Raw genomic sequence first — 12,666 nt, forward strand, 5'->3', positions numbered from 1 at the left:
AATATATATATATTGGGACACCCGCTTTTATACGCACATGGACTTTAATGGCATCTCTGTCTTACGCCGTAGGGTTCAATACTGAGTTGGCCCACCCTTTGCAGCTATAACAGCTTCAACTCTTCTGGGAAGGCTGTCCACAAGGTTTAGGAGTGTGTCTATGGGAATGTTTGACCATTCTTCCAGAAGAGCATTTGTGAGGTCAGAAAATTCACCCAAAGGTATTCTATCGGGTTGAGGTCAGGATTCTGTGCAGGCCAGTCAAGTTCCTCCACCCCAAACTCACTCATCCATGTCTTTATGGACCTTTGCTTTGTGCACTGGTCCAAATCATCTGGTGGAGGGGGGATTATGGTGTGAGGGTTGTTTTTCAGGGGAAGGCCGCTGACAGCTGATGGCTCATCGGTTGTTTAGGACCTGCCTACTCCTTAACAACCAGATAGTGACAGCCTTTGGTAAGGGAGCCGGGTTTCACTACTACAATACTTCATGACTTTATAAAATAACTCATGTAGTATTTTAGTAGTGTTTATTATGCCGCGTACACACGACCAGACTTATGTCTGACAGACTTCCGAAGGAGTTCTGCCGGAGTTCTGCCGGAGTTCTGACAGAGTTCTGACGGACTTTCCGAATGAGCGGACTTGGCCACACACAATCACACCAAACTCCGACAGATTCGAACGTGATGGCGTACGACTGGACTCGAATAAGGAAGTTCATAGCCAGTAGCCAATAGCTGCCCTAGTGTCGGTTTTAGTCCGTCGGAATAGCATACACACGAGCAAATTTTTCGGTAGGAACTGGGTCCGGCAGAGTTCTGGCGGAAAAATTTTAAGCATGTTCCATTTCTAAAGTCTGTTAGACTTTTGCGAATCAAAAGTCCGTTGCAGCCCACACACGATCGAATAGTCTGCCGGAATCATTCCGTCAGACTTTGGATGTTGAAAAGTCCGCTCGTGTGTACGGGGCTGTAGTGTTTTTTAGTTTTTTTAAAAACGCTATGCAACTTTGTATCTCAATGCTATTCGATCGTTTTTTTTGTTTCATTACAGCAGAGAGAGAAATCAATGAACATCATGAACAAGACCCAAGTCACCATGTTCGAGTTTTCAGGCCTGAGTGACAATAAGAAACTTGCCCCGTTCCTCTTTTTCTTCTTTCTGCTTGTATACGCTGTGACGGTCTTAGGAAATGTCGGCATGATATTTGTTGTCCATGCCTTCAGCAGTCTCCACACACCGATGTATTTCTTCTTAAACTGCCTGTCTTTGGTAGACTTCTTCTACGCATCAGCATTGACTCCTAAAATGTTGTCTGACCTGATTTCTGAGAAAAGGTCCATCTCCTTTGTCGGCTGTGCCCTCCAGTTCTTTTTCTATGCTGCCCTGGCAAGCACTGAAGTTTTCATCCTCTCTTGCATGGCATATGACCGTTATGCGGCTATCTGCCATCCTCTCCATTATGTTTTGATAATGACTAAGAAAAAATGTTGGTGCCTGGTTCTATCTTCCTTCTGTATTGGTTTCTGCCAGGCTGTGGTTCCAACCAGCTGTGTGTTTAATCTTCAGTTCTGTAGATCCAACCTTATAAACCATTACTACTGTGACATCCCACCATTGCTTCAACTGGCCTGCTCTAATCCTCACCTTTGCTACATATTAATTAACGTCTTTGTTTGCCTATGTACCATTAGCTCTATGGTAATAATCTTGGTTTCCTACATGCACATTATTTCTTCTATTCTAAAGATGAAAACCTTCAAAAGCCAGCGAAAGGCCTTCAGTACCTGCTCCTCCCATTTAATCTGTTCCACCATGTTCTACGTGACGGTCTTCATCAACTATTTCAGTTCATCTTCTGATTCCTTTGAGAAACACGACAGATCTGTTAGTGTCTTCTACTCTCTGGTGACACCAATGCTGAATCCTCTTATCTACAGCCTGAGGAATCAAGAGGTTAAAAGGGTCATAATGCAAATTGTGCGAAGGCATCAAAGTCAGAAATGACAGAAATGTCGGTCAATTTGAAGGAGTCCAGGTTAACAAAATTAACCTATTTTCTATTTTCCTTCTGTATTGGATTCTGCCAGACTGTGGTTCCAACCAGTTGTGTGTTTAATCTCCAGTTCATAGTTTCATAGTTAGTAAGGTTGAATAAAGACACCAGTCCATCCAGTTCAACCTGAGTGAGTGTCTAACCCTATCCCTGTACATTGCACACTCACATTGGTCCCTACCCTTAGGGAGCCCACAATCTAAGGTCCCCATTCATATACTAGGGCCAATTTTGGACAGAAGCCAATTAACCTACCTGCATGTCTTTGGAGTGTGTGAGGAACCGGGTACCCAGAGGAAACCCATGCACGCATAGGGAGAACATGCAAACTCCAAGCAGGTAGTGTTGTGGTTGGGATTCAAGCCAATGACCCTTTTTACTGCTAGGTGAGAGTGCTAACCACTACACCACTGTGTCGCCCATCAGTTCTGTGAATCCAATCACTACTGTGATGCCCAACGTTTGTACCATTAGCTCTATGGTAATAATCTTGGTCTCCTACATGCATATTATTTATTTTATTCAAAAAAGAAGAACCTTCAAAGGCCAGAAAAGGGTTTTCAGTGTCTGCCTCTCCCATTTGATCTGTTCCACCATGTTCTACATGACGGTCTTCACCAACTAATTCAGTTTATCTTCTGATTTCTTAGAGAAACATAACAAATCCATCACTATCTTCTTCTCCCCGATGACGCCAAAGCTGGTGCCCCCGGAAGAAGTCACATTTGACAAAATGTGTAGGGTGGAGCCTCATGCTGACCTCATCACATTGGAATTGCTCTGTTTTCTAGCTAAACTGGTTTCTTTATTGTGCCAATGGGGTTGATTTACTAAAACTGGAGAGTACAAAATTTGGTGCAGTTCTGCAAAGGAATGAATCAGCTTCCAGATTTTTTGGTCAAAGCTTAATTGAATAAGCTGAAGTTCAAAGTTGATTGACTACCATGCACAGCTGCACCAGATTTTGCACTCTCGAGTTTTAGTAAATCAACCCCAATAGCTTCTTTATATACAGTATGTAACTATATGTTTTAATTAGAAAAAATAACTTTTAGTAAGCATTTCACACGATGTGGAGTGGCTGCTTTGTCATTCCGTTCTGAGAGTCGGATGAATACCGGCATACCAAATAATCGGCAGATGATGTTTGGTTGGCCACAGCAATGACACGGTCTGGATGAATTTTTATCTCATACGCATTCTATGCCCTTGTACACACGGTCGGACATTCTGACAACCAAATCCGTTGGATTTTGTCCGACGGATTTTGTTCTACGGATTTTGTCCGAAACTGTTGCATACACACGGTCGGACAAAGTTGTCAGTAAATCCGATTGTACATAACGTGATGACGTTATTTCGTTACGGGACTACGTTCAAGCTAGTAGCCAATAGCTTTGGTCTAGGAATTTGATCTGAGCATGCGTGGCACTTTGTCCGTCGGAGTAGGCTACACATGATCGGAGTATGTCCGATCGGACCAGTTTGTCAGAAAGTATTTCCAGCAAGTTGGAAAATTTGGTCCGACGGATATTTCCGACGGAAACAGTCCGATGCAGACCACACACAGTCGGAATATCCGACAAAACGGTCCGATAGGACACATTCCGACGGAATCTCCGACCGTGTGTACAAGGGCTTAGACTTCTTTTTAGTTAGAGAGTAGTTTAATGCTGGTAAGCCTGCACTTGTACCTTTGAGGTTGCGGTCCAACCATATGGTTTACTGGAAGCGGTGGTGGTGGAACATCGTTTTTCTGGAATTTTAATTGGATACACATTGTGGACTTTTCTTTTCATATGGACTTAACACTCTATGAATTGGGTGTCAATTTTTATTAACTTATATTGTTTATCTAATTTATATACACTATTTCGTTATTTGCATGGTATTTGTTTTTGGTTTAACACATGAATTTAATAATGTTTTTCATTTAGCACAACATAAATTGCATGTGAATATACTGTATGTTCAAATAAAAAAATAATTCTACCATCTCCTTGGCAGTGGATTGTGATGTTCCTGGAAGCCCAGGACTGGCTTTATTAGGACTGGGCTCAGAGCAGTTGCATAAAACAGCCAGACCTATCACTAGACTGTGGAAGTCTCCAGAACCTTCCATTATTTCAAACTTTGTCAATCATCCTTAACAAGACGTACATTCTTTGAATTGATGATCGTAAAAAAAAAAAAAAACAAGAATCAAAATTCTGTTCTTTATGGGCATTATGACTTCACCACCTGAAATGAACTTTACCTTTGAATGTTCTTTGACCGCTAATCCACTTCAATAACCTCTACAGTCTGAAAAGAAGGTACATCATGCAGATATTTGTCCCAGGAGTTATGGTCTTTTGTATATATAATGTACTGCCTGTGAGCTGAACCACCAGTCACCTTTTCCTTTTGTTTGTTCTTTATCTCTGCCTTGCTAAAACTTTTATTATGCAGGGAGATTTATGAATATAAAGTCTTGCTTTATGAGCTCTCATCCTGAGATAGATATGTGCAACTCTATATTAAATCGCAATCTGTTTGTTTTTCTACACTAGGCTTGTGCATTACGCAATAATTCAACAAATTTAAACTATGCCATAGCACTGACCCTTTTCCTTTGTCTGCTTCTGAACTACTCAATAAAAAAAAATAAAAAAAAAAAAAATAAATAGAATTCTAAGCTTATTTAACCCTTTCATGGCTAAGCCTATTTTGGGCATTTGGTGTTTACAAGTTAAAATCCATATTTTTTGTTAGAAAATTACTTGGAACCCCCAAACATTATATATATGTATATATATTTTAGCAGAGACTCTAGAGAATAAAATGGCGATTGTTCCAATATTTTATGTCACACGGTATTTGCGCAGCGGTGTTTTAAACGCAACTTTTTGGGAAAAGGGACACTTTCATGAATTTAGAAAAAACAAAACAGTAAAATTAGCCCAATTTTTTTGCATAATGTGAAAGATAATGTTACGCCGAGTAAATAGATACCAAACATGTCACACTTTATAATCGCACGCACTCGTGGAATGACGACAAACTACGGTACCTAAAAACCTCAATAGGCGACGCATTAAATTTTTTTTTACGGTTACCAGGTTAGAGTTACAGAGGAGGCCTAGTGCTAGAATTATTGCTCTCGCTCTGACGATCGCAGCAATACCTCGCATGTGTGATTTGTACACGTTTACATATGCGGGCGCGACTTCCACATGCGTTTTCTTTGCTTCGCGAGCTTGCGGGCGCTTTCAAATTATTATTTTTTTAATTTATTTTAAAATTAATAAATTATTAAAAAATATATATATTTTTTTGATCACTTTTATTGCTGTCACAAGGAATGTAAACATCCCTTGTGACAGTAATATGCGGGGACAGGTACTCTTTATGGAGGGATCGAGGTCTAAAAGACCTCCCACCCCTCCTTTACACTTCACCGAAAACGGCGATTCTGAATACTGTATATTTTTTTAAAACCAGCGCCATTGGCAGCCGAGTAAATGGGAAGTGACGTCATGACATCGCTTCCGTGTTTACCATTAGGAGACTGGAATGAAGCCACTTCATTCCAGTCCCTGCCCAGCAGCCGGGGGCATCCAATTGAGCGGGAGCACCGGTAAGAGCTGCGGGAGGCGGCGGGAGGGAGGACGTCCCCTCCCGCTCCTCCGGCATAACAGCCAAGCGGCTTTTAGCCGCATCGGTTGTTATGGCTGGATAGCCAATCGCCCGCTGTGAAAAACGGTACCGGGATGATGCCTGCAGGTGCAGGCATCATCCTGGTATAATCCCCAGAAGCCGAGTACGCACATCTGCATACGCTCGGCGGGAAGGTTAAAGTCGTAAACCTCAGACATGAAATATGAAAAAATAATTCCCCCTGACAGCGTGAGGAGAAAAAAAAGCTGATCACCTGCTTCTGTCAAAGGGACATCGGTCCCGAACAGGGAGAGCCACCGCTGACCCATCTGTGCCCAACAATGCAGCCTGCCAGTGCTCATTATTGCCACCTGCCAGTGCATATCAATGCCACCAATCGCCACTTACCAGTGCCCACCAGTGCCACCTACCAATGCCCATCCGTGCTGCCAATCAGTGCCACCCATCAGTGCCCACCAGTGCCACCTCATCAGTACCCACCAGTGCCACTTTATCAGTGCACATCGGTGCAGCCTATCAGTGCCTATCAGCATATTTAATATTGATTGGACCCTGGGCAAACATTTTCTTGGGCCCCCCTCTATGCAATTTTGCTCTGCACCTGCCTGCACACCATGGACTCATCAATAGAAAGAAATCTCCTAGGAATCCTAGAACTCCTGGGATCAGTTTCAGTGCTGGGGGGAGGGGAGAGTGTGATCAATGGCAGTGCTGATTTTTTTTACTGACTACCAATATAAAGAGGAGTTTCAATACTGGCCACCAATACTGGCCACCAATTTAATAGGGATTTACACTGACCACTATTGTGATAGACGCATTCACAGTAACCACCAATGTAAAGAGGGATTTACAGTGACCATTAATGTAAGGGGGCCTTCACACTGGCCACTAGTGTGAATAAAAGGATTGTACACCAAGCCCCATTGTAATGAGATGATTTACAATGACCACCAATATAAAGGAGATTTACACTGACCACTAATGTAATAGGAGCATTCACAGTAACCGCCAATGCAAGGAGGGATTTACACTGATCACTAATGTAAGGGAGACCTTCACACTGGCCACTAGTGTGAATAAAAGGATTGTACACCAAGCCCCAATGTAATGAGACGATTTGCAATGACCACCAATGTAAAGGGGATTTACACTGACCACTAATGTAATAGAAGCATTCACAGTAACCACTAATTCAAGGAGGGATTTACGCTGACCACTAATGTAAGGGGGACCTTCACACTGGGACATTTAGCCTGCTTTCACATTTGTGTGTGTCGGGAACGCATGTAAAATCGATTTCCTTACACCACAGAAATGTCAATGACACTCTCACACATCTGCTGACATGTGCTGTGCAACCGTGTGATTTTGTAAAAGTGTTAGGGATTTTCTTCTAAATTTCTAGTGCACAGAGCAGCCCATTGGAATAATTACCCTCTCTGTCAGTACACATTTGCATCCTAAAACCCCTGCTAACCTCTGCACCCCAAACCTCCCCCATCCTCTTCACGCCAACCTCCACCCCTTTATCCATGTCCCTTCATCTCCCCAGTGGGCAGCATTGAGTATAGGTGATGGTGGGTATGAACTCAGGGGGGCATAATATACATATGAATGCCGCCAGTCTGCGGCTATTTACATATGAATGCCGTCGGTCCGCGGCTGTTTACATATGAATGTTGTCGCTACTTATATATCAGTGCCAGTTATTTACATGTAAACACAGGGTCCACAGGTGAGTCATCTGTACACAACAAAATGCAAAGCTGGGCAGCATTAGTAGCAGCACTTCACACTGAGATATCCAGACACAGCACAGGAATAAAACTTCAAGGAACAAGGAAATTTAAACCGGGATAGTTGGCAAGTATGAGGCAGCTGCTTTGGGCCCCACAACAATGATGGGGCCCAGGAAAGCTGCCCCTTTTATCCTGCCTTAAAGACGGCCCTGTCAGTTCCCATCAGTGCAGCCTATCAGCGGCCATCAGTGCAGCTTCATCAGCGCACATCCATGAAGGAGAAAAATGACCTGTTTGCAAAATTCTATAACAAACTATAAAACGGTTTTGTTTTTTCAAATTTTCTATCTTCTTTACTTTTTTTAGCAAAAAAAAAACCACAGTGGTGATTAAATACCACCAAAAGAAAGCTCTATTGGTGGGAGAAGAAAAAAATGATAAAAATGTCATATGGGGTACAGTGTTGCATGAACGTGCAATTGTCATTCAAAGTTGAAAATTGGCCTGGGCAGGAAGGGGGTTTAAGTGGTTAATGCTTTGGACTTTGAATTTATGTTTTAGTTTTAAGGTTGGGTTTTATCGAAATATAGTGAACACTATGTGGGTTATGTCCCCTAGTGTGTACTTTTCTAAATTAAGAGCACTGAGTGTCATTTCTGTCTGCTGCCTCATTCCTCTGCTATAACTATCAATCACTTCTGACAAGTTTTCCTGACACTAAGAGAAAATTGGTGATAGGGAAGGGAGCTGCAGCAGATGGACAGCCTCTACTCTGTTCCTGTGTGATGTGTAGAGGAGGGTGTGTCCCTTCCCTCCAATCAGCTCCCAAAGCTCTGCTTACTGAGCTCCTCAAAGTGTGAATTCAGCTCCCTTCTTTTTTTTTTTGACCTCTCAGACAAGCTTTATAATTCTGGAATTTGATTGAATGTGGAGAAGAGAAGACTGCAGAAAAACAGGTACAACGTATGTAGGAGGATTTGTTTCACTTCTGTGTATCACCTGTGGCAAGTAACTTCACTGGGCATATGTAAGGGATTACAACTACTTTAAAGTACATCTCCAGTCAATTTTTTTTTTCAGATTTGGTTAAACACAGAATGGATTAGAACCTCAATCGGATTTTAATTCTCTTCCACAGAATGGACTAGAACCTCAATCAGGTTTTAATTCTCTTTATGGCCCCATTGAAAGATTTGCCCTCAATCCCTGTCCTAGTGATAATGTTGTAAGGGGGCGTTATAACATTTCTCAGTTTGGCCATTAGGTGGCACCCTCTCAAAAGCCATAAATACTGTGGGTTTGATTTACTAAAACTGAAGAGGTTTTTGTTTTGTCAAAACTTAATTGAGCAAGCTGAAGTTAGAAGCTGATTGGCTACCATGCACAGCTGCACTAGATTTTGCACTCTTCAGTGTTAGTAAATCAACCCCTGTGCATTGTGAGAATATTGTTCAGGCAAAGATGTTGGACAGGGAGGAGGCAGTTTGTGGACTTGGCCCTCATGGAACTGGTTGGGGCTTAAGTTGCAATTATGAAGTCTTGGAAGTAAGAGGCATTCCCTGGCTGGGGAATACCTGGAGAGGTCCTGATACCCTAGTTGGGAGACGCAGTAGGGACAGGACAAACTATGCCCACCCTGGGGAAGGTACTGACAGCTGCTGCCAGAATTTGTGAGAACTTGTATGCCCTATCGTTATTGGAGACCTCTCTCCAGTTTCAGCACATCCCTTCTGAGGTTCCTGTCAGCAGACCTGAGGAAAGATGTGCTGGAACTGGAGAGAGTCCAGAGAAGGGTGACAGAGCTAATAAGGGTACTGGAGGACCTCAGTTATGGGGAATGACTAAACACATTCAACTTATTCTCCCTGGAGAAGAGATGCATAAAAGGAGATATGCTATAAAAATAGCTCAATGGTGATTCTAGCATAGGAAGGAACCTATTCAATTTGAGGGAGCTTTAGAAGGCACGTTGACACCCAATAAAATTAAAGAAGAGGGTTCTTTGTTGTTAGAGTGCTAAGGATGGGGAACTCCCTTCCACAATCTGTGGTGTCAGTGGGAAGTATCGATAATTTTGATGGGCATCTTAGCAAAGGCAATATACAGGGATATCAGAAGTGGTAATGACATAAACACACATACACACCATGTACCTGGTGGTGGAACCTGATGTGCAGAGGTAGGCTTCTCTTACACTTCTGGCTCAGGAGCCCTGGTAAGGTAACAGGGAGTGCCAGAGCACAGAGTGAGCAAAAGTGCCTGACTGGTCTTCTGTTGATGGATGCTGAAGAAGAGGCTGTGTATCCCAGAACAGCAGGAAGAACAGCTGGAAGCTGTATTGGTAGGTAGACTTGCCACCGCCCTCATCTATAGCTGGCTATCGCAGTAAGCGGCATTGGAAGGCTAAAAAACAGGTAACAACAAGGTCTGGGGAATGCCCAGGAAAAAACCAAAGCCTACTTACCACCAGCTCACAGACAACCAAATTAATCTGTCTAACAGAATGCGTTACCAGGGTGCCTTGACATGGCTCTTTGGCTCACACATGCGTTTGCAAATGCATTTGGACTAAACCTCTGTTTTTAACGCATACTGTTAGACAGGTTAAAGTGGTTGTAAACCCTCCCCCACAACTTTGTCCCATGTAAATCAGCATAAAAACCCTAATGAACACTGTTTGTAGATATCTCCTTACTTGCTTAGTATTGTTGTAATCCTTGTTGTTCTGTAGAATGAAGTCACTGAGCATGCCCAGATCTCCCCTGATTTAAGGCACACTCTCTATGTCTTATCTATCTGTTATCAGGACTTCCTACTGCACAACACTGAACTCTGCTAATCACTCATAGCTTCCTCCTACACATCATGTGACCATGTGAAATGACATACAGTCTAAACTTGGCCATTACTGCAGTCTTATCAGCTGAAGCTGATAAGTCTGACAAAGGGAAACATTAGACATCAGCACAAGTAAATACTATGAAATAAACAAGTCAGCTATGAACAGGGAAGCAGGGTTGCCATAGAAACGTTGGATTGAGAAGGAGGCTTGGTTAACAGTACAGGAAGTGCTTAATGTAAGGGTGGAAATACACTCCACTGTGGACTCAGAAAAAATACTTAAGATGGCGCTGTCTAACCCCTGGAAACAGGTTTTTTAAAGTTTCTTTAAACAGTAAGTAATATGTGATTCGGGCTGTATTACAGTGGCTATAGTCTGATAATGACTTATTATATTGGACTAAATGAAAAGAAGCATCAAGTGGGAGAGTTTACTTCCTCTTTAATCTGGTTGTCTGCGAGCTGGTGATAAGTAGGCTTTGTTTTTTTTCTGGGCATTCCCCAGACATTGTTGTTAGACTGGAGCAGGAGACTGACACAGATCAGCAGGTTTGGATGCAGGGAAGGAATCTGTAAGCAGGGTTAGGCTATGCGGGTCAGCAACTAGTGGGCAGATCAAGTACATTCAGTAGGCAGAAGAGTAGTCAGAGATCAGGCCAGGGTTAGTAACAACAGGCAGATAGGTGGATGAGCAGAAGAAGCAGGTAGAGACAAAAGCCAAAAACAAGCCAGGGATCGGTACAGTCAGCGTCAAGGAGAGTCAAGAACAGATTGAGTCGGCAACAGGAGGTCAATACAGGAATGGGTAACAGAAATTCAGGAGACCATAGTAGACCAAACAACAATGACTCAAAGCCACAGCTTAAATAGCCAGCCTGGCATCTGTGCATGCACACCCATTCACGCATGTGCGCACCTGCAAGTTGGCTGTGGATAGGGCTTATTGGTATTCTTTACTTTACTCTTTAGTCAATCATACCAACTATGAAAAACCCACTGATAATAAGCTCACGAGTAACCCGGTGCATATACTGGATGAATTCCGTCATAGACTTTCTATTCTATATTCCGCCCAGGATTCTGGATCAGAGCGAGATAGGACGGAATTTCTTCAGCGAATTTCACTGCCCTCCTTAACAGAGGCCCAGAAGGACCTTATGGACCGTGATATTCGAGAATCCGAGGTCAGGCAATGCATTAAGGATTTAAAAATAGGGATGCAGCCGGGCCCAGATGGCTTTACGGCCCTTTATTATAGTACGTTAGCAGACGTGGTAGCAGCCCCTTTGACGGCTATGTATAATTCCGTTAAGAATGGGCAGAATCTTTCATCTGACTTGCTGACAGCCAATATAGTGATGATACTGAAGTCCGACTGTGACCATACCTCCTGGGTGAACTTCCGTCCTATATCCCTAATTAATATAGACATGAAAATTCTCACAAAAATACTGGCTAATCGCCTGAACTCATTCCTCCCCCGACGAATTAAAAAGGATCAAGTAGGCTTCGTTCCGATGAGACCGTCTGGGGACGCTATTCGGAGAATCATTCAACTGCAGAACATTGCCCATAGCCGATCTTTAGAATCCATGCTTTTGTCGCTGGATGTGAACAAGGCCTTCGATACACTTTCCTGGCCGTATCTTATGACCGTACTCCGCCACTATGGCTTTGGAGCTTCATTCCTGCATTGGTTGGCAGCACTGTACGACGCCCCTCAAGCCAAAGTTAAATACTATGGGTTTCCCCCAAGTTCCCTATCCGAAGGGGCACTCGTCAGGGCTGCCCACTTTCGCCCCTATTATTTGTCCTGGCTATGGAGCCTCTAGCAGAGTCGATCCGTTCACATCCAGACGTCAAATGCATCGAAGTGGCAGGTTTTCCACATAAAAGTTTGCTATTTGCGGATGATATTCTGTTGACTATGACTTCACCCAGACTCTCACTGCCCAGCCTGTTCTCTTTCTTGGAGAATTTTGCATCCCTTTCGGGCCTACGAGTTAACCCTACCAAGTCCAAAGCCATGTCGGTAAATCTCTCACCTTTAGAATTATCCTCTATAAAAGAAAATTTCCCTTTTCAATGGTTTCCTTCATTACCCTATCTGGGAATTCATATCACCCCTAGGTATGAAGGTTTGTACCAGGCCAATTTTCCTTCTCTTTTCCGTAAGCTTGATGCAATGCTGTCCTCCTGGTCCAACTGCCCGATCTCCTGGTTTGGCAGGATTACAGTGGTCCGTATGACCTACCTTCCCAAGTTATTATATTTTTTTAGGGTTCTACCCATTCCAGTTGCCTCCCACGTACTGCAAATCCATCAGCGTAAACTTTTGAAATTTATATGGGGTTCCTCCCGTCCT

General features: G+C 43.1%; 1 protein-coding gene across 1 annotated transcript; it reads left to right on the forward strand.

Moving 5' to 3' along the window:
* The first annotated feature begins 1,061 nt into the window (after nucleotides 1-1,061).
* On the forward strand, nucleotides 1,062-2,183 carry LOC143964106 (olfactory receptor 5AP2-like). Its single transcript, XM_077473810.1, has one exon. The coding sequence runs from the start codon at nucleotides 1,071-1,073 to the stop codon at nucleotides 2,007-2,009; it is 939 nt and encodes a 312-aa protein (XP_077329936.1). The 5' UTR covers nucleotides 1,062-1,070; the 3' UTR covers nucleotides 2,010-2,183.
* Nucleotides 2,184-12,666: the final 10,483 nt, after the last annotated feature.

Source organism: Lithobates pipiens, unplaced genomic scaffold, assembly GCF_037356315.1.
Source record: "Lithobates pipiens isolate NorthernLeopardFrog02 unplaced genomic scaffold, aLitPip1_a1.2 Scaffold_8, whole genome shotgun sequence".
Lineage (NCBI taxonomy): Eukaryota > Metazoa > Chordata > Amphibia > Anura > Ranidae > Lithobates > Lithobates pipiens.

Excerpts from the sequence above, each read along its gene's own strand:
- LOC143964106 (XM_077473810.1), top strand. The coding sequence starts at position 1,071 with ATGAACATCATGAACAAGACCCAAGTCACCATGTTCGAGTTTTCAGGC.